Below are 23,207 nucleotides of genomic sequence, written 5' to 3'. Positions count from 1 at the left end.
CGAGCGGTTTACGCTCTCTGGTGAGTTCCTTTTCCTGAGGTGGAGCTTTTTGAGGGCCGGTATCTCCCATACCATCATTTAAGTGTGAAAAACCATATGGCATTTGTCGAAGCCTGAGGGATAAGCATAGACAGCTAGCAGTCACTGAAAGCCCCTCAAACTACAATAGTGGGGATTGGATTCGAGTAAAGCTACAAGTAACACAAGCAGATGAAAGAGAGTGAATTTCCCTAAGTATCTTTTCACTGTTTGCATCATCCAAATTCATCCCTTGTACCTTTAAGCTCCTAGAGTGGGCTTAAATGGAAGCTCACGCAAAAGCATAAACTGTCTGACTATGCTGGGTGAAGATGAAAATGTTAATCTAGTCATGGACCTGATGCTATCGCTGCTATCGCCAGTGATTCAGGCAATCCACACTGAGTGAAGGGTTTCATGTTAACTGGAATATTTCTGATATCATGAGAGAGCTGTCACTCAAGACTACATCATTCTGTTATTCATTCCAGTTCAAAAATAATTAGGGCAATGGAGCATGACAGACAGAGAGAATGAAAACCACATTCATTAGATGACACTATAACAATCAGCTTTTGAGAAAGGAAGGCCTGGAGGATCAAATGAAGTCTGCCAACATAGGCATTTCGCTCTAGAAAAACCTCTGTGGATGCAAAGATGTACAGCAGAAAGGAAATAACAGTGGTGAAAACTTGACCCACTTTGAAGATGGAAATGACAAACAATGCGGCCCCCTTCAGGAGCGCAATTTCTCTCTGACAAACAAACATGTCAAGGTGAATTTCCCAGACACAGTTGGGAGTGGAAAATAACAACTCCTTGCATTGTTTTCTATGGAGATGGATCTTTCCCACTAGTAAACTGAGGTATAAACTAATGACTTGTGTCCAAAGGCCAGCAAAGTGTTGCCAACTGGCATGAACTCCCAAGACGGCGGCTCTGAAAAAGGTTGATATGATGCTAGGACACTCAAGCATGTACAATAGGCTGTGTGAGTGTGTGTCTCTGTGTTTGCATGTGTATATATTTTATTCTCCTGGCTCCCGCTAATCTCCTGACCCCAGATGGAGAACAGTGGGTGAGCAGATTGTATTTCCTGCTTGATTCAATATTAATAGATCGGTGTGCTACGCCACCACACTCATCGCAGTGCAAAAACGGAAGAAGGCTTTTTCCCCCACCCTCTCCTATCTTGGCTTTCAGCCCAACAACTGCTTATGTAGGATGTGAGGCCTTGTGAATGTCAGGACATGAACAAGACCTTGGCTCCGAGGGGAAAATTGAATTAGGAGAGTAATCCGAGCAGGTGAGAAGTACCTACAGGACTATGGATCTGCTGCTATTGTCAGCAGCCAAACAACAGGGTAAAAAGCCTATGATGACATACAAGATCTGGTCGCATTAACAGGACCACCAGCATGTGGACAGTGGCTCTCTTATGGTGTGAGCTACTTTTCTGGCATTATCTTGGACCAGTCATCTCATTGAGAGCGCAGTCGGTGCTTAGCTTCTCAGACAGCTGTACTCAACTCTGATCTAAATCATTTTGCTGTATGACTAGCTTTATTATCATGCAAACCACTAGGTGAGTACTTGTGGCTTGTGGATAGGAGCGTTGTCATCCTGGAAGGCACCGCTACCAAAATGCGAAGGTGATTACTCTCAGTAGTCGATTTGAGGAGGGATGCGAGGGGATGCCACCCCCCTTGAAATAAAAATTGTCAAAAACCACCCCCTTTGTAACACTGCCATGCCCCTTTCATCCCTCTTTATGGCACAAAGATATCATTTAATCAAGAAATGTGTGAACCACTTATTATTGCATGTTTTTTTATTGGTTGATGGCACAGCAAAACCTGCAATGCGGCTATGACACCTTGAGGATATTATTTTGGCTATTATAAATGGGCTGGTGGGCAGGTAGATCTGCGGGACTTCTTCAAAAAGAAGAAAACTACAGGTATGGGAAATGTCAGGAGTCATAATGATTATTTTCTATAATTTAGCCTATACTGTTTGAAGCGGGGCAAAAGAGAAACAGAGATTAAACAGAGATTAGATAGCTAGTTGACATTTTAACACCAAAATTATATAATTAAAAACAACATTAGGCCATACATCAGGCTACATCATCCTCAACGGGATGTTGCCAGGCAACAAAATAAATGGGAAGTCAATATTAACCTAGTTTGAATTTTGAAAACACACACACACACACACACACGCACACACACACACACACACACACACACACACACACGGGCGTAGGAAGCACGGGGGACAGGGGGGACATGTCCCCTCCAATATTAAAAGATGCTTAAAATGTCCCCCTCAAAAAATAAACCACGACATTGTGTTATTTTGCCTCCGCATTGAAAAATCAACCGCAGGACTTTTATTTTGAAAAGCCTTTGACTTTGTGCAATGTGTAATGAAGTTGAATATGAAGTATCTCCATATGAAAAAAGTGTGCCACAAGAAATAGACTTGATAGGGCTTCATATGGGTGAGGAGCAGACAGCAGCCAAGGCGGCGCTCCAAACTGCAGCCAAAAACAAAGCTGCACTACTGTGCTGGCTTTTTGTATGGACTTTATAATTAACATCTTTTCAAACTGAAGCCAGTCAGTGTTGTAGCAGGGCTTGGAGAAAAAACACACTTGGCTCTTAAAAAGGACCAGTGCACCGCAAAAAATAAATGACTAGAAACCAGATAATATCAGTGCAGTTAGTTGGAAGGAAAATACAACTACATAAAACACTGTAATTCGAAGACGGAAATTATTATTATTGTTATTGTATTATTATTCATGAGAAACAGGCGAAACTAGATAGATTGGCTGAAAGCCTGCTGTAACCAACACATAAAGTCTGATCTGTCACTTAGCACCTGAGTCATTCTTTCTTTATTTTCAGATAGCCTTTTTAAAAGTTACTAGAAATGAGTATTGCAAAAATGTTCCTCCTGCCCCCGGACCCCAGTAGTCAAATCTGCCCCCCCCCAATGGCCAACTGCTTCCTACGCCCATGCACACACACACACACACACACACACACACACACACACACACACACACCAGGTTCAGGTTGATGTTTTAATAGACGATGCAGCAGAGGCAAAGCAAGCAGAAGAGGATGAAAAAGCGAGCATGAGTAGAGGTTTGATAACTATAAATTTAAAGTTTAGATAAGATAAAAGTGCCATGAGTATTAAGATATGTTAAGTTACACTTGATTGCATTATCTGTATTTGACCCATCCTAACTACTTAAAAGCAGTGGGCAGCCACAGTGCAGCGCCCGGAGAACAGTGCCTTTATTAAGGGCATTGGCAGGAGTATCTGATACCTAACATCCCTAACTTGCATGTCTTTTGAATATAGAATTACCTTTGTGCTGTTACAATATAAACAAAAGGGTAAACAGCTGGTCCCCATCCACACTGTCTTCGCCACTATCAATTTGTCTTCATAAGACCCCACCATCCCTCTTGAAATTTGTGTACAAATCGACTACTGATTACTCTGAATAGTTATGTAAGTAGTGATTAGACTATTCTTAGTCCTGAGGGATAATTAGAACTAAACTTGCCAGGAAAGGCATTTCATACCAGAACAGAACCACCAGAGCCTTTCACTGAGGAAGACTGGATGTTGGTGTTCTTTATTTAGACTGCATATTGTGGCTGCCACTGTATCATGAGTCTGTTGCTTATTAATTTAGACAACTGCAATATAGGTAAGGACTGAGGAAATGGTTTATTTCAAAGATGTCTTAAGTAACCCAAACATAGGCCTAGAGTATATTTTGTTATACTGAGAATTTATCAGACTAGATTCTCAACCCATATACCTGTGAGACAAACTCAAGGTGCTTTTAGACCATTTAGGCAGGTCTTCTTGGTTTTTTGAAGAAGGTAACGGATTTGGGCCACTTCATTCATAACTGCGTGATGAAAACAAGCCTCTTTCACCCGTACAGTCAGTCAAAAAATAGTGCACACTACGCATATACCATTATAGTGTGGCGCGGGCCATTCAACAAGCACTGTACATTATTACATGTCTATTATTGCTGTTGAGCAAGAATCGTTACAATAGGGGGATTTTGATGTGACCGCGGGCTACATAAAAGCAGACAGCAGCAGCGCAAAGGCAGACCCAGCCACAATGCGATGTAACAGCTGACGAGGAGAGAGGAGCACCACGTGAAGAACGAGCTGAAAAGGTGCATTCATCTCAACTCCGTTAAAAAGAGGGGGCATTATAATTCAACAGAAATACCCCATGTGACCGTCAGTGACAAACTATGTTGCTGTAGCCCCGTGAGTTAGCGCTGTCTGTGGATGATGGTGGTGATGATGATGATGATGATGATGATGTTGAAGGGGGCTGCTTTTTCCTTCGACCAGTCTTGAGGCGAGCTAGAGCTGGTGAGGGAGTGGGGGAAGCAGCCAGCCAGCCAGCCAGCTAGGCTGCACGTCTTGTGCTTACACGGCCAGGGTACTTTCACGGATTTCATCATGATGGCTTGGAGAGGAGGGAGAGCACTGTCGTGTTATCGACCTTTTCGCTGTTTAAACTAAGACTGGCATTTTTTTTCTGACCCGAGGATTCAGAGGAAAAGGGAAAGGTAACGTCTACAGTTATTTCAATCAATAAGAAAATGCAGTGAGACATTGCTACGTCGCGTTTTTACTCGACAACGATGGTGGTGTTGAATTTTTGGCAAATCAGTGGTCCAGCTTTTCTATCTGGCCGTGAACACCAGCAAGCTTGTTAGCCTAGTATTGTTCCCTTGCCAGACTTGGGTATACATGGCATTCTATAGTGTATATACCGTTATTTACCCTACGTGTGTAAACTGTTTCGACCACCTATGGTGTTTGCTGCTGGACCTTAAACCCTGGCTTGCCACAACATTTCCATTGACCAGTGCTGTGTTTCTAAGCTGCAGGCCTGCCGAGGAGATCAAGGCAAATTTCTTACTCCGCCAACGTAGCGTGTGTTAGCCTAGCAACTACCGTTAGCTAACTAACGCTAGCTGCTTGACATTCGCTGTCGTCTTCTATAATGCTTTCTCTTAAGCAAGCAAATACTTGGTCATAGTTACATAGGATCCTACATTGATTGTACTACTTGAGTATAAGTGGAGCTATTAAATAAGAAAAAACACAGATGTAATTGTTTAGTCGTTGTACAGCGAGAGACTGGGACCTGGAATTGGATTATGGGACCGCAAAGTTCCGTTATTTTCCCTGGCTAGCTGCTGAGTTAGCCAGCCAACTTCGTTCGTTGTAAATGAGTAGCATAGCTAGGCAAACTACGCCAATGGTGAAAGCAAAGGCATTTAACCTACGACGAGGACTTAAATGCAATTCTTATGCAACGATGTACAAGAAATGAGAGAGAGCCTGAGATGATCCTGCTGCTGCCGCAACTTGTTACTTCATTGTGGTTAGGTTACCTCCTGTGAGTTTGTGGTCTTGTTCTTTGATGGTTTAGCCCTACCTGGTGCTAAATTACCTCAGTTGCCTTTCAAACCTAAACGCAAGTCATCTTTCTTGTCAGTAATGTCGTTTAATTGTAATTTATGTATAGTCCTGTTCTGTAATGAGCAATCGTGAAATGTAAAATGAATTGACTGTTATGTTTTAGTCATAGCTGGGGGGCAGCCGTCTGTTTTGCCTTTACTGTTAGGAGGTGCATTGTGTACCTACATGACTGAGTACAGTTGGATACACATGCTGTTGGTGTCTTTTTTTTTTTTAATTGGGTTGTTCGTTTTCAACCATGGCCAGATGTAGTGACTAATCTGGCTGTTAACTGCTCTGTCAGATAGCGGATTACAGTATGCTTTTAGCCCTATGGATAGCATCTGTTGCCCTTTTTGGACCATAAACTGCCCTTATCTTTTGAAATGTTCGGCTTGGTAGAGATGTTATAATAATGTCTCTGCTCTTTGCTCAGTGCTGCTCAGACACCTTCCTGTGCCAAGGCTTTATAGACCCTAATTTGCTCTCGCCTCCAGCTGTTCTCAGGATGAAAAAAAGATGCCCCATTCCAAGTGGAATTTGAAATGAGGCCCAGTTTTTGACATATTACACCCCAGAAATTCTGTACGGCACGCTGTGTTTCAACAGGTTCTCTGTGTAATGAAATTTATAGATTATGCGGATAAGAATTTTCTGGGGTTAAGCATACTTACATGGTGCTGGGTTACAGTTCACATATTAGTAGACATGGGTAATTAGCACAGTTCATTCAAAACAGAGTCCAGACCACACACACACTCCTGATATGATTAATGGGTTGGCTTGTCTATTACCAAGCGACATCTACACTGGGTATGAGTTCACTGGGTGGAGCATCTTTTGTCAGTTTAAAATCTGTCTAGGTTTGTGTGCGTTAATGGAAGATGAGGCAAGCTGAGAAATCAAATTAACTGAATGAAAGAACGACAACAATTATGGATCACTGCCGTCTGTTTTCATGATGTTGAGTCATTCACTATTCTGCAGTTGGGGTGTGGTTTCCTGACAACTTGAGAAAGGAGTTGCACGGACAGGAGATAAGCACCAGTGCGTTGTCGTCACCACCAAAAATAAATAAAAACGTAGATTCATGTTGAAATGAAATTCTTTTATTGATTTCTTGTATTGCCAACTCTGCGCCTCATCAAAATACATTTGGAGAAGATTTAAATATTCTCTCTTCTGGCATGCTTGAATATGCCTCAGGGAGAGAGTAGATGGGGTAAGATACCAAGGAAAGATATTTGAGATTCAACCTTGAACAACAACCAAAAACTCTAAAAAAAAAAACCCGTCTCCCCTCCCCTGTGCTTTACATTTCCCTCCAGTCGTCTACCCCTCTTACTCCAACTTGTACCTCCATCATATCTTTGACTTGTGCTTTACATTTCCCTCCAGTCGTCTACCCCTCTTACTCCAACTTGTACCTCCATCATATCTTTGACTTGTTTTATCTCCCCTCCTTTTCCCTCCTGTCCTGCTCCATTCCCATGTGACCTTCCCTTTGCTCTTGGCCTATGTAATTGTCTTATCGGTTATGTCTGGGTGTGCTTTTATCGCTGTTGACAAATGAATTTCACCCTGGGGATCTGTAACAGAAATTTCTCTCTCTCTCTCTCTCTCTCTCTCTCTCTCTCTCTCTCTCTCTCTCTCTCTCTTAATTTCAGGTGATGAGCCGGATGGTGCCATGTGAATGACTGAAGACCATGAAGCCCACACACAAGCTGCTGTTCGTCCTGTGCCCCATGCTGGTCCTGGGCTTTATCTACTACTCCTCCGGGAAGCTACACCTGCATGTGTGGGGCCAGAAGCCACGTGAGTGACATTAGCCAGTCTAACTGTACTTGAACGTTTGTAATATTTATTCATCAGCTGATCATCCATCCGTCATCCATATGTATTCCAATCTTACATTTTGTAGTGCGGCCCTCCGAGAGCTACGCATTTTTGAGTGAGTTGTTATTGAGCAAGTCTGTTTGACGTATGTCTGTCTTTTGCTGCTGCTTCTCTGTTGAGTCAGCCAGTTAACCATCTGTTATATTCATTTATTTTTATTTTTTTTTAACCTTAGGTCTCTCTGCTTGTCCATTAGATAGTGTGTCAGGCTCTTCGTGTGCGCCTCAAGCCTGTCTGTCTCTGTTATTACGCTAGCCTGTCATTCACTTCACCAGAGCTCCGGACGTTGTGGCAGAGCTTAATTAGATTTTCTTGTACATCCGGTGCTAGCTGCTCTCTCCATGGTACTTTAAAGTAGTGGATCAGCCTATGTGGGTTGTTTCACAGATGGATATTGACAGCCACCTGCCTGTGCTCTTTCTCAGTCTGTATTACTGTGTCAAGATCACCTGTTTTTTTTTTAACCATAGATCGAAGAAAGCCTATTCTGTCTCTCTAAACAGCCTAATTATTCTCTCAGCTGCTTTTTGTAGATGGGAGGAAATGGCATTTTGAGAATAGGAAACTGTCAGTTTTTTTGTCTTCTCATACCCACCCACTGTGTTTATAGTCAAATAGAGAACTGAAATATGATAAGAGTTGCAGTGCTGACAAGGGGTCTCCTTCTCGTCTTCCTGTTCCTGTTAATGAGAGCAACCGTCATTACAGGATGGTGCAGGCTGTAAACTGTGGCCACTTACAATCACCCCTGCCATGTTTGGATGTTGGTTATGAATCAGCATGATTCCATGGGACACGTAATGTTGGAAAACTTGAGTCTACAGTTGTTTGTAAATGGTGTACCACATTTAGTGAGTTAAAGTCATGAGATACTTGACTAGGGAATAGGGAATCAGTCACAATGTGTGGTCAGAGCTAACTTGTAAGGACTGTTGGAGGAGGAGGAAAATAAGTCACATTGCAGGGCTTCTCTGAAACGGCTGGTAAAAACCAGCAGAGGGGGCCAGAAGATTTCACTTAAAAAAGATGTGAAACTCTTTGGCTAGTCAGTCTAAGAGGAGAATTTAATTGGCAAATCCATTCGGTAGGCATCAATCACCCCTGTGACTCTTACTGGGTATATTTTCTGGAAAAACATGCCCAGAAAGAAGCAGCTCTTGGCACAGTGAACACAAATGCTAGTGTTTTGAACCACACCAATCTAGAGCCGAGCTGTAGGGAGCACACATATCTCCTGTTTAAAGGCTACAGCTTGGGGAAGATTTCTCATCTCCCCTGTATTGCGTCCTTGATGGGTTCATACTGGCTGAATAGGAGTTACTACTAATCACTTGTAAACACTCTAGATCTGGTCTAAATCTTTCTATGGAATTGTTTGAGAAATTATTTAAAAAAGAATTATAGCCTAACCATGATTGCTGTTGTAAGAGCAGTACTTGAGGTGAAAAGGGGGAAAATTAAATTTGAAGAAGGCTAAATATTGCTAAATGGTGATGAAATGCATATCAGTGTAAGTAAATAGGGTGGTGTAGTTATAAGGGAGGTGTTACTCAACCTGACCTTTGACCTCAGACCTCCAAAAATCCACCAAAAACATGGAAGTATTTGGTTGTGCATACTCCCTTTATATCCTTAGTAAATGTGTGGTGTTGTGGCATCGCTGCCAGTAAGCCATCAAAGACGACTGTTGTTTTGGCTGTTATCCAAAACACAGTACTTCCTCAAGCTGTCATCAACGTCTCTCGTGTAACAGGGCTCCATTTCTCTGTAGTGGCCCCTCCCATTTTATCTAGATTCAACATTATCATTCTTAACTGTCAAGCCGTAAAGTGAAATGCTTTCAAGTGTGTTTTTTCACCTATATGTGACTGATAAGAGATGGAATCAACATTTTTTTATGCCTGCATCTTATTATTGATACCCTTTTTGAATGATTCAGCGAGAATCAAAAGAGTGGAGACTTTGATGCAGTCTCGCAATTTCCATGCTGATTTCTTAACACACAGTTCAACAGAACAGATCGAGGGGGGCTTTGATTGAAGTGAGAAATGTTGGCTTTCTGCAGTGCGGTGCTGCCAGATGTGGAGATTTAGAGGGCTGTGGGTGGAACGTCTCTGTGATTCTTTTTGCACCTTTTTTGCCCATAGAGATGAATTGCTTGATAGGGCTAGAGTGTGGTTATAAACAAACAGGGCTTCTGATCCTGTGTTATTAGCATCTTCAACAGGCCCTGGCCCTGACAAGCCTGACCTGGGTTCAAGCTACCACATCCATATGGTTTGTCCCATATCCTATTTTGCCTTTCCAGCGCCTTTGTTCCGACTTATCCAGACTTGTTTGAATCATGTTTAGTCATTGATCAGAGCAGTGCTGAATCACAACACTTTTTTTTCTCCAGTGGATTTTTGTCCGTCCAACCAAAGGCCAGACTCAGCATTTTCCATGATCTTACATATTTATTTTTGGCTACCTTTTGACCTTGCCATGCTACCTTGGAGTGTCGGCTTCAAAACGTGTTCATATGGCTGTTGTCATTCCTGTGGCAACTGGAGAGGATGTTTGACTGCTGTAAGGCTGGTGTGATGAGGGGACACTAGTCCGCTTCACCTGTGCTTTCAACAATACAGGCCTCCTTTCCCCACATAATTTAGTTAAGTCTCAAGAGCTGAGTGTAGTGGTGCTAGCTGTCCCAATAGTGCTCTTGGTTAACATGTGAAGAAGTACAGTGACTGACACACACACCCACACTCTTGCCTGTCAGTTGCCTCTTGCATCTCTAAACAAGATTCTTAACTATATTTTCTATTTTCTCTATTATCAATCGGCTCTGAAACCAAAAGTAAAGCCTGTGCCTTGTGAAATAAATGAAATGAAATGAGCTGATACTAGCCAAGCCACATACCATAGAAAATGACATTAATAGTGTAGTTGGTAGGGTGTGTATTTGACTTGAAGCACAGAAAGCTGTATTAGTGATTTGCACATAATTTTACTACAAGACATGATACAAGAAATGATAAAAAGAATGCATTGTGCAGGAAGAGCCAAGAGGCCCAAGGAGCATATCGAGTGGATCGCCCTAGAATAATACATTAAAAAAACAACAACAATCGAGCAAGGACAAATACTGACTGAAAGCTGACACCCATTGTCTCTGACTATGCTGCTGGTAATAGCAACATCACCTCAGGGTGTAAAATCTTCAAGACCACACCTGTAGGGCTTGAAATTAACACCTGCAGGGTGAGAAATGAACGTTAGCCACCAACCAAGCTGCTAATCTCTTCTGAAATTGCAGCAGTCAGCAAGCCAGGACTTTAGGGGTATTTCAACCTAAAACCGTTTTTGTTTTTCAAAACGGACAACAACAAAAAAACAAACTGTTCACTGTAGCTTATGAAAGTCTGAATCCACTAGTTACGATGGAGGAAAATCCAGTTTGCTACCAGTGAATCCTGTAGTCCTCATTTGGAAATATAATATACTGACTGTTATTATTATTAAAAGAAAATAGCACACGCAGACACATAACTGCACATATTCAAATACATTCAATCAAACAATCCAATAGATTATAGGAATATATTTACGCATTACTCTTTCTTGTAATAATATACCATTAGTATTAGTAAAATATGTAAATATATTCCATAAATATATTTAAAATGTGCATGCCAAAAGTTTTGAAAAATAACCCAAATAAATCTATTTTGGAATATATATGGTTTTACATATATTCATGTGTGTAGTTTTAATTTATGTTGTTTTGTTTTTGATATACATGTCCATATGTGATATTTCTGTATGGGTTCCCTGTCAGTAGATGAAAAGGCAAATTAAACTTTGAAGGTGTTGGTCATGTTGTCTTCAGTGCTATCAGTGGCTCAGCAGCTGCACAAGGCGCGTGCTCTAAATACGCCTGACACCCAGCTAGGCTTTCATGACATGGGGGATTGTGTTCTCACGTCTGAGAGTGATAGTGCTCATGAGTGATACGCCTATACAGTTTCAACCGGAGAAGAGTTTGAGGATCACTAATTGGGGAATTTGATCCGCCACAGACACTTTCAGCTGGGGAGACTGCATTATTTGCACTGAGTCTATTATAAAGCAATACATGTTTGTACAACAGATTGCATTTGTCTTTTGTCCTGAATTACACGCTTTCCTTTTATCTATAAGGAGCAGATTTTTTTTTACTCTCTTACTGTGTTGAAGAGGGCTTTGTAGGTTTGTTGTGCTTAATCATCAGCAGTTAGATAAAAGGACACGACAGCTGTCCTTTTGATTATTTTGATTGAAGAGAAAGGGCCAGTGTTTTTTTTTTTTCTCCAAGACCTAGATTGGTTTTGTTTGAACCTAACCCCCTTGTTATGCAAAGGTTCTCCGTTTTAGTCTCTGTGGTAACACAAATTTTAATGGTTAATATGAAAAGGGAAGTGGAAAGGAAATGTGCAGCATTTGCTAAAAGTTTAGGATAATAAACATGCCTTTTCAGAGGTAGGTACAGTCATTTATGGAGGGTGAATATGTTTAACACGTCCGTTTGTAATTTTTTTTCTTTTTTTTTCAGCTTCAGTAATACTTTCACTTTACTCTGTAATTCTGTCTTGAGCCCTGTGTAATGAGCCATTCTCTGAAGTGTTTTAAGCTCAAGCAGCAGGGTTAGTTTACTCTATAAAAGACACTACTGTATTGGCAGATATTTTTTGAGGGTGAGCATTAAAGCGGTGGTGCTTTCTTGGCTTCCAAGCTCTGTCTCTGTGTCTGTCTTTTGTTTGTGTGTAGCCAGTGTCTGAGTTTTTAGTGCTCTAGCTGATTTTTGAAGCATATCGCTTTTCTTTCTATCCTCTGAGTACTCGTTTAACAGCTGCTTCCACAGCTCTCCAGTGATGATGATCTGCTTCGATGAGTGTCTTAATCCCCCTTTTGTTTTCAGAGAGAGATGCAGAGTCAACAACCGTAGTCCTGAGTAAAGGGGCTAAAGCGAAAAGCGCCACAGGTAGAAGCACTGAGACGCTGCCCATTTATATTGGGTGATGGTTCAGACTATTGGGAACATGGTGAAACTGGGCTGTTGACGTTCTCTCATGGAATATCAATCTCTGCTAATTCAACAATGAAAGCCTTGCATTTTTACCACTTTTGCTTACATACTCATAATCCTTTTTTCTTTTTAATTACAAATGGGTGTTTGTGCTCGTTGTCTCATTCAGTCTTTATGGGTGAATTGCAGAATGCCGCAGCCATAATAACCACTAAAACGCAACAGGGGCATTCTGGAGTTAATTTGCCTCTTCATTGGGCTTTCATCTTTGAATGAAGATCCAGACTCATGGTTATTAATTGGCTTATGGGGACTAACGCTACTAATCTCTCCTTCTCCCTTCGTCCTCTTACTTGATTATGTCTGACATTTGGGTTTTCAAGCCCAATGCTTCCGTAACAGACTGACCTCAAGCGGTGCTAACTGACCCTCTTGTGTTTCAGAGTTGGAAACAGACATTGCTCTCACCGTGGGACGAATAGTAGGCTCAGGTACAACTGCAACCCCACTCGCTCAACCTCCACCCATCCTTGTTCTCCCTCCACCTTCAAAAAGAAAATGGCAGAACTTCCCTGAAACCCTGTGATACTTCAGCGGCCATGTTTGGGGGGCTATCGGGATCTTAAAAAATATATAATTTACATGCAATTTTTATTATATTTATATACAAAATTTATATTAATTTATATACAAAATATATTTTTGGCATCGTAATGACTTTTGTCATAGAACAGTGTCATCAACTTGTCAGCCACAGAGTAGACGAATTGCAGAACACTAAACTGTATCACAGTGTTGTTTTTGACTGATGGCACAGCTGAATTAGTGAATGTTAGACTTTTCAAAGTAAATTCAAGTTGTTGCAGTGATGAAATATTGAATTTGATACCCATTACTGAAAGGTAGGTTTAGGCAGATAAGGCTGTAAAACATAGTTGTGGCTCATTGCTTTTGGTCTGTGTCTCCTCCCAACATTGCGCCCTGCCAGACTCCTGCAAGACTCTGTAGCTCACTGCTCACCTGCTAACAGTCACACACTTGGCTGTCTTAAGAAAAAGTTTTTTTGGAAATACATGTATTCCATTCCTTTTAGTTTGTGAAAACCTACCTAAATACACCCTTGAACATCAGCAACTCAAAACATCTTTTATTCTCCATTCTTGACTTAAAAAATCTGTCATGTTGTGTTTCCATGTTCTCTGATGAGTTTGAGTTGCTCTGATGTTGGAAAGCAAGGCTTAGGAGCTCTTAGTGTAGTACAAATGCACACCAGTGAGGAATTGAACATCTGCTCAGTCATCCTCTTCCTCATGAAGCCTCAGTGTGATACAACAGTGCCCTCTGTTGTCGTGGCCCGGTAACAAGCAAGTCCGTTGCCAGAATGGTTGGCAGTGAAGCGGTCTGCAGGAGTTTTGGTGCTTGGATGGTTTCAGAGGCCAACATTTGTGTTACTGGCAGGGCCCTGCTTCTTTATTTCTCCCAAGCTACTGCCTCTGTTCAGCTCTCTGGCTACCACACGCTTCTCAACAGAAACACGCGCACACACACACACACACACACGCTCATCTCGGCTGCTATGGCAAAGGCCCCATCCTCCAGGGCAGTGCTTGGACTCTTCCCTAACCAGCCATCATGCACTCCCATTGTCCTTTTCTTTATCTTTCTCCTCCAGCATCCCTCTGAAGACAACATCCACAACCACAGGAGTAACTTTGATACCGTCCTCTTTTTCCTCTTTTCCACTAATGCTTATTTTTGTTCATGTTGATGTTGCATCTAGTCCTCTGTCATGCCAATATATAATGACATCTTACAGACTGAATTAACATGATATAACATAACATGATCCAATTTAAGGAAAAAGCAGGTAGGTTTCTGTGCTCCTCCTTCTAAATGGCATTAACTCAATGCTTCATGAGGCACCTATGGACAGCACCCAACGTTGTCCATAGGTGATCCCCAACTTCTCGTCTAACTTTATTTTAAACTCAACAGATTGTTTTGGCTGGCTTCTCCCTAACCTTGCTTGATTGACCACAAATCCTTTTTAACTCTATTGCTTTTTAACTTTATTTTGCCTTTGCCATTTTGTTTTCCCTATGAAAAATGCACAGGCTGTTTACATGGCGAGAGACTCACAACTACAGCCAGTGAGCTGATGGTTGACAGTATGTTAGATCTTAGATTGGATGATCACTGTTTATGCTCATACTGTTTAATGTTGCCACCATGGGACACACCGTAGTTTCTATCCAGAGGATTTGTAGACCTGTGTGGTAATACGTCTTTTCCTTTCTCTCTTTGCCTCCCTTTTCCAGTGTATGATAAGCAGGGCTTTCTGCTGAAGCTGGACACAAAATTGTGAGTACACCTGTACTTTCTAGTAAAAACCTCTGTCATTTAATGGCACCCATTTAGCAATTCTCCAGCATTTATTGAGTGGGATATTTGTGACTTGTTAGACCTGGAACAGTTCAGTTCTCAGTTAGACTTCTACTCCATTAGATTTTTCAGCATATAGGAATGGACTGCCACTGTACTGCATCTGTGGCCCAAAGTTGTAGATTGTTTTTTAGAGAGATGTATGTTTGACAGCTCTTTCCTTGGAATAGTTTTTCACACATATTTTGGTTGATAAATGGGGAAACATGGAATATGAAAATGTAAACCTTTTGCCCATTAATCTCACTTGAGTTTTCAAATAAACATGTGATATCTCATTGGAATTCTAACCAATCGTGGCAACAACTGTGCAGATTTGATTTGTGGTTTGAGTAATACATTTTGAAATTTGTGTGAATTGAGATGCAGTTATTGCTTTTTCGTCATCTAGTTTATTCCAGAGCAATTATGGTCCGTCAGGGTGAGAACATGCTACTCTGAGTCATTACACAGTTGGCTGTCATTGTGTCAACATGTCTGTTGATGCGTGTATATTTCCCTGAATTGGTTTGACACTCTTTTTCTAGACCGCCATGGTTAGGCCCTTTCCCTGGCTCTCTTTAACATACAGCTCATAATCATACGCTGCCATCACCACCCTGGCTCTCACAGGGCATGTCTGTCCACACTCTGCACTCACACTATAAGCACAATGTCAGCACACACTTTAAGGTGGTTTTCACATGGGTTGTGTGCGTTATCTAAGACGGCTTCTTACATTATACCTACAGTGCCTTTACATTGAGTAATTACACCATCAGAGCTCATGCATACAACATTGCAATCCATCTTAACACCAACCACAGTTATTAGTCTTGTGATGCTGATTGGCCACTATTCCATGTAATTTATTCCTGATTGTAGTCAGGACAGATGGAAAAAGTGCCACCTAGTGTACTTTCTCACCAATTTGCTTCCCTTTTAGTGGCTAACTAGGGCACTTTATGGGTGAAAACATGTTGCAAGTAAACAGGATTCTCTCTTCTACTGTTTAAGCATTCCTAGCAGTACTCGCATATCAGCATAGATGCACCTCAAATTCTGCACAGGCAGGCCCCAGTCAAGCCCCTTTCTCCCTCCAACTCTGACCCTGTATGACTGGTTGATGGGCCTCCCATAGTGCTAGGGCCTGGGCCCCTCTCCCCTCTCCTGTTTATTTGAATTGGATTCATGACACATAGCTGATTATTAATGATCATGGTAGTAATAGGGAGGTTCTAGTTTTTGGACTGCCAGTGTGATTATTTGAACTAGGGCCCCCTGCTTTGTCATGCCACACACAGGTGATGTGCTGAGCTGTTGCTGAGCTCTCCGACTGCCTTGGCAACCGATTTCTATATCTCTCAAGCAGAGTGTTTGACAAGCTTAGTTTTTTGGGGTTTAGTAACGGGTCATTATAATTGATCATCAGTTATCGTGTTGTTTCTCATTCTCTTTCTTTCACATTAATCTACAGGCCACCGGAGTTGGCATACAAGTATGGCAACCTCACTGAAGGAGCGTGCAAGCCAGGCTACGCAGCAGCCAAGATGACCACCATCTATCCTAAGTGAGAAGAATCGCCCTTTACTTTCCTCATTATTTCTGTTTGTTTGCAGGACTCTGCCACACTGGGTGGATATTAATAGTCTTCATGTCCTCATCTGTCCTTTATCAAAAGGAACAAGGAAGACTCTTTCAAACTCAACATAAGAACTTTAACAATCTACATAAGCATTCATCAGGAGCTCCACAAACAAATCATTTTAATTGCATGTCAACAGGAGATAAGGCAAAAACTGTTACTCAAGCATACTAAGATGCATGATGTCACTACTCAAGCCAACTTAGCCTTAAGGGTTTTGAGTCAGAAACAGAGAAGCTCCCACATTCCCATGCAGTCCTCTCGAGTTTTCATTCATGTTTCTATCATCCTCTTCCTCGCCACAAAAACACGAGACTGTGTCCTTGTGAGCCCCGTGTTACACAAAAGAACCTCTGTGATGAGAGTACAAGGTCTCCCATCTTTCCCCACTCATATCCTAGGGCCTTAGAGGCTTTCTCTATGAAGGGCACCAGCTAACTTCCTGTCCAGCACGCCATGACTCATCATCAGCTTCCTGGTCCCCGGCCCACACAATCCACAGAGCGCTCCACGGCCCTCTCTGATGTCACTGGCTCTTTTGATCTTGCTGTGGCTCTTCTTGCCGCCCATCTCAGCTCGATCTATAGCACATTGTCCCATTAGCATTCTTGGAGCTAAAGCTAATAGAGGGGCAATTTTCCGCATTGCTGAACAATAGCCGGTGGCAGTTCAATGCAGTAGTTGGCCTAGTTATGGAACAAGGCCCCCGTGGCTCGATTCACCCAAACCATTTCCAAGCATAAGTGTTCAAACTAATGCATCTGTTGCTCCAAGATGCACTTTTACGCTCTAAGCCCTGGATGGAAAAAAAGCGTGGGTGTTATGACCTTTGTATGTGTGAATGTAGGCCTACATGACTTAAAGCTTACCTAAAACTTGGAGCTACATCTAAAAAAAGGGGCTATCCAAGGCACATGGCATAAATTGTTCATTGATTGACTCCATAAAATGCCCCTTGACCTTTCTGAACTCTCCTACACACACACAAACAGCCCTAAACAACAGCAACAGCAACACTGTTGGCAGTAAATTGCAGTGCTGCATAACGAGAAAAAGAAGAAGCGGTTTTAAAGAACTGCCCTCTGCCCATCTGAGGGGCTACGTGTTAACGATGTCCTCTGTCGTAACGACTTCCTCTAATCAGCCGCACGTGTCGGATCAAAGTTCTGTACAACACAGAACCCCCACTGGGAGCCCACTGATTACTACCACCTTCACCCCAGTCACACACAGGTCAATAAGCACGATTAATGGCTCAAAGTGACACGCTTTGTGTCTGTTTGCGTGTATGTGTGTGTATTCGTTTTTGTGCATGACTTTGCGTTTGAACCTACAAAGACTCTAAACTCTACGTTTGGGTGTGCTTGATTGTGTTGTGTGAGAATATCTAATGTTGTTTTATTGTAAACATTTATTTGTATATTTAAATGTTTATTTATTTATTCAGGTAGCATGATCTCATTCTTCCCTTTGTGCAGAGAAGACTTCGTACAATTATACTAATGGAACATAAGTGCCTAAGCGAGTTATAGTAATCCAGGCTCCATTCAAGACCCCATTATCATTGTTTCTCAGATTTTTTTTAAAATTATTATTATTTTTTTAATCTCTCACCCATTTCAAACCAAATTAGTTTAATGATTAAAATTAAAAGACTTGATCTCAAGTCGGCTGTCATCCACTAAATTGACATTTATCATTAATGCTAATGTTAGCATTTTGTAGAAATAGGTGTAGCCTATAGCTCAGCTGGTAGAGAAATCCTCCTTAACCTCTAGCAGTGAGGTCCCGTTGCTCCCCTCTAATCATCTCCTGCTTCCTCCATGTTTGTCTTCTCTGAAGCCCTTGCCCTGCAGAATCCAATTTATTTTCAACACCTCCCCTCCCCTCCACTCTACCCAAAACTGTTTGTATTGGAGCCCTAAATCAAGTGTTGGCAGTGAACTTGAAGCGGCGCGGTTATGAAAATACGGCCTGTGAGAGATAGACCTAGTGAAGGAAATGAGCACAATGCGTCCCAGCCTGCTGCCTGTTTTGGGAGCCCGCTCTTTTTTTTATTTAACAACAAGCAGCCCTCCCGTCTCTCTGCTTTGTCAGGATGTCTGTGACTGTCTGTTGGTCTGGGCTCAGGGACTCTCGACGGTCCCGTGATATTTATAGCCCCATTTGGCCTCTGAAGTCTTAGGTTTAATGAATCTCCGTTTGTTTTGGCAGGACAGCAGTCTCTGAGTGTCTGTGCCTCTGTCAGGTGATGTGAGGAGGAGAGAAAGCCAGACGTGACTGTTTCCCCTCTGGTTCTCCCTCTCTGCTCCCATGCTTTACAGAGGGGGATAATGAGGGTATCAAAGACCGATTAGGGAGCTTGGAAGAGAGACAAGGTTGAAGCTAACCGGAAGGCCTTCCAGTAATGTCAGCCATGTTTGGTCATTGTGCCTCGGAGCTCTTCTCATATATTTGGGAAGCCATGGCAGTGTTATGGTAACAAGCTATCCAAGACGCCTATTGAGAAACAAGGGAGGATGATTGTGCTTGTGTGTCCTGTCTTGATTACACAGTTTGAGATGCCATTGCTGGTGCAGTCTGTCAGCTGTGGGAGCCATTAGTTATGGTTGGTGAGAGAGAACAACCCTCTGTGTGTGTGTGTGTGTGTGTGTGTGTGTGTGGCAGCCACCCATCAGCCCCACTGTAAGTTGCAATAGTTATGTTGGTGGTGGTCTGGTTTGTTGTGGTTTGGACTATCGAGACAGTCTGGTTATCACTGAAGCGGTCTGCCACTGTAAACACCACAGAGATCTCACACAGTGTTATTAGTGCAATCCTCTTACTCTCAACTTAAAGCTTCCATTCAGCTTCAACTTCATAAAAATACTCATTGAGATCAACAGGTTTCTCCCTGGCCCCCACCATCCAACTACCTCCTTTTTTTTTTTTCTTTTTCTTTTTGTTCAATGACCATCCAAGTCTGGTGTGAAAGCCTTCCGAGCATCTTGTAAAAAAAAAAAATAGCCGTGGAGCTCCATGCTCGTTAAAGTCAGGAGGGCTCTGGCCCGCTCCCTCCTCTCCTCTCTTGTCCCCCAGCTTGACAGCAGGTCATAAAAACACACATCCATCCCGCGGCCACGCTTCCAGAAGCAGCACGTAGCCCAGCACCCGGGTCCCAGGCGTGACCGAGAGGAAATGGCTCCTTTTGATTTTAGAGCTGTGCTTTATCAAAGAGGGACACACACACACACACACACATACATATACTGACACACACAGGAGAAGGAAGAGGCGATGTTGGAAGTAACAGTTCATGGGACATTAAAAACATTATCGGTCACAGGCGTGTTTTTCAATATAGCCAAACTCAATTTGTTTTTACTGTGGCAGGATGACTTGTGTCTCCCTGGAGTCGTATAAGGTATCTGTGCCATGCTGCTAGCAAATAACAAAAAGCCTGTATTCATTTCCTTCTTACTTAGTTGTTTTTGGGTGTCTTTTCCCTCTGATTGGGGTAATAAACAACAACTTCCTCCACAGTAAGTCACTTTGTAGAAACAGTGTGGCCCCAAATCATCTGAGGAAAAGCATTCTGGCATCAGTATATTGTCATGGCACAATTATCAAAACTGTGTGTCAACTGTGATTTAGGCTTTTTCCCTGGGGTGGGGGGGTTACGTTGGGTATGCACTGCAGGCGCCCTCTGTGTCTCTCTCTGCCTCTCGCTCTGTTTCTATTACCCCTTTTTATTTTCAGCTACCTCTCTAACATGTGTGCAGGCCACGCTTGTTTTTGGGAAGCTGTAGCAGGGGCCAGAAGGTGGGGACGCTATTAGATTAATGACAGTGGAACAAGCGTCTTCTTTTATCGCGCGGTGTCTTAAACTCTGCCCAGGACATTAACACTGCCGCCCCAGGGGTCAGAGCAGGGAAGATGGGAGGCCACAGGGGCTCTCTCTCTGGGGAGGAGAGAACGCACAACTGTGTTATTTATTGTCCCTGAGGCTCCAAACTGTGTTGTCTGCTTGAGCACTCACTCAACCCTGATGTGTTTGCCTTATTCTATGGTGTGCAATGGTTTTATTGGGTAATATGAAACAATTTCTCACTCATAGGATGTTGATTACAGGAATGCGTTTACTTTGAAAAGGTCATCATTAATATGATACAACATGGTACTTTTTTGACAGTTAATGAAATCTCTCTTTCTCTTTCTCTTTTCTCTCCCTCTCCCTCTCCCTCCCTCTGCTGTGTCTTATTGCAGGTTCATGAAACCAGCTCCCATGTTTCTTGATCGGAACTTCAAACGTCTAGCAAAAGTCAGCAATTACTTACCTCCATTTGGTTTCAAAACACAAGGTAAAGAGCTTTGTTACATCAGTTACTGTACCTTGCTTGAATCATGTCTGCTCTTACAGACCCACATATGTCTGTCTCAACTACACATTGCCTTTATAATGTAGTGGGCCTGCGAGATACAAATTTAAAAAAGATACACTTATCCCTATAAAATATCTTGGGCTCTGTCACAATGGCCTTTTCCATCATTTGTGGTTTATGGAGCTGTACATTAGTGTGACATTCAAGGGTCTGGGTGAAATGTAAACTCTTCTCTGTTTTCTTGCAATGAGAATCGGTAATTAATGCTGAATAATATGGAATAGAATAATATGGGCTCACTTGCCCTACTGCATAGTGAAATAATCTTTCAAAGCTGAAATTAAATGGTATTCCTCTTACAGAAGCTAGTTTGTTCTGGGTTGCTAAGATTATACTTGGCTCAGTAGAGGTGATGAAACCAAGTGGCAAGTGATGACTGCCAAGCCTTTTCTCTTATCATCAGGCATCAGTTGGCTTCAGATATCTGAACTACTGTGTCATACTTGATGTAACTTGCGATAACCTTTAACAGACTCAAGTGTTGACATCACCTGCGAGACTAGTTAGGCAAAATACAATTCTCCTTACTTATTTTCTCAAATACATGATGTTTTTTTTATATTTTAAGCAAGGTTGATTATGGTCCAAATGTGGAGGATGCCATGGTTTCGTCCCTTTTCCCATTATGATTTATCTTTCTTTCACGCCTGATGGTGAAGTTGGCAGAACAACCTCCCTCACTTTGTTGTTAGTCATGCTTTGAAATAAGGGCTAAGCCAAAAACTTTCAGTTACTACCAAAAGCATCTGATGGATCCTGCCTGAGAAGCCAGATGAGTGATGTTTGTTTTTCCGACTGTCCTTTTTTTTTTTGGTTAAATTAGCTTCATTATACCTGCCAAACCTATCAGTGTTGTGTTTTTGTTGCCAGATCTTATCCTGGGGCAGGGAAACCCCTTGTCTCCCTCCGATTGTCACGTCTCCATTCTGCACACACACAGCGCTTGTGCTTGTTCCCTGACCTTAACGCGCCCCCTCAGCACCTTAAATATCCAGCCAGCACATAAAGCCATGGGAACTGGAGAGATAACATTAACATTAAGTTGGCTTCAATGGCATGCTCTATCACAAATTTTCCAATACTTACAAGCAAAGTGCCTCTAAAGGTACACTGAATGTTACCTTTGTGCTCTGTCAAGTGCTCCACTGTCACACACACACACGCGCGCACACATACACACACACACACACACACACACACACACACACACACACACACACATATACTGACAGAGTGGCTATCAAAGGAGCACGCCCTGTGTGAGAGCTACACCTGGTTTCTGTTTTCTCCACGCACTGCGATGGCAGCGGGGGTTCCCTTTTAGCGGTACTCATGTGGAGAGATGATACGTGTGGATCTTGAATAGAACGCCACAAAGGATTCCAAATTGGTGGGTTATTTTTTACTTTTTATGTTGCCAAGCAGTATCCAAGGTACACCTCAACCATAGCCTAGTTCAGAACTCGAATGCTGTATTCACATTGTGGCCTGAAAAGAAAAGCCGTACTGGTCGGCATCATGGGATGTCAGCCAACTGCAATGGCAAAGTGCCAAGGTGATTTTTAAAAAACAATTACAAATTCACTGATACAATAAAAGCTGATCATTTCAAAATGTCCAATAGGTTATATTTTGCATTAAGTATTAAATGTGATTACCACTGTAAATGAATAGGAAGCTCATCAAGGAATTAGCATAGCTCAGTCAAACAAAAATTTGGCATTACATCTTCTCCCAGAAACATTTTTCCCAATTCACTACTGATTCACTACTTTATCTTTGCTGGAAGATGAGACAAGAGCAGGTGCACAAGTGTATGGTACATCCATTTTGCTACAATTTTCAACACCTCTTCTGTCTTCACTGCCACGGTACCCTACAAAAATTCAACTTTATTCAGCACTTTATTCCTGCGTTGGCAGCGTTAACCATTGTTGGCCTATTGAAAACATGTGAATGTGAATGCAGCATTGAAAATAAAGATGATACCTCCTTTATCTCTACAGCTGCTTTCAGGATACTGCTTTGTTACTTAATTTACTACCATCCTCAAGACATTAATCGAACCGCAAATCCAGTAGAGTTTGTCTGTCATTCAGTCTTCATGCGATTCCCGTTGAGTCAAAAGCACTGCCTTAAGTGCAGGCCTAACAAACACCACTCCCTCGTCACATGCCTCTTTATATTGTTTAGGCTGCACTCCACCCAGCAGTGTGTCTGTGTATATG

The 23,207-nt window shown here is 42.2% G+C and overlaps 1 protein-coding gene across 2 annotated transcripts in view; it reads left to right on the top strand.

Annotated features, from left to right (window-relative positions):
- Positions 1-4,465: 4,465 nt before the first annotated feature.
- Positions 4,466-23,207, top strand: part of st3gal3b (ST3 beta-galactoside alpha-2,3-sialyltransferase 3b) — a 41,808-nt gene continuing 23,066 nt past the window's right edge. Inside the window, exons 1-7 of one of the 2 annotated variants that reach the window (XM_071896340.2) lie at positions 4,466-4,648; positions 7,217-7,364; positions 12,385-12,447; positions 12,936-12,983; positions 14,811-14,853; positions 16,391-16,483; positions 20,804-20,898. In XM_071896340.2, coding sequence (XP_071752441.1) covers positions 7,256-7,364; positions 12,385-12,447; positions 12,936-12,983; positions 14,811-14,853; positions 16,391-16,483; positions 20,804-20,898 — 451 coding nt within the window. In that variant the 5' untranslated portion in view covers positions 4,466-4,648; positions 7,217-7,255. The remainder of the gene's footprint in view (positions 4,649-7,216; positions 7,365-12,384; positions 12,448-12,935; positions 12,984-14,810; positions 14,854-16,390; positions 16,484-20,803; positions 20,899-23,207) is intronic. The other variant, XM_071896341.2, reaches the window with a different exon arrangement.

Source organism: Centroberyx gerrardi, chromosome 13 (assembly GCF_048128805.1).
Source record: "Centroberyx gerrardi isolate f3 chromosome 13, fCenGer3.hap1.cur.20231027, whole genome shotgun sequence".
NCBI classification, from domain to species: Eukaryota; Metazoa; Chordata; class Actinopteri; order Beryciformes; family Berycidae; genus Centroberyx; species Centroberyx gerrardi.
Note: the sequence above shows the minus strand (reverse complement) of the source record. Positions and strands in the feature narration are given on the sequence as shown.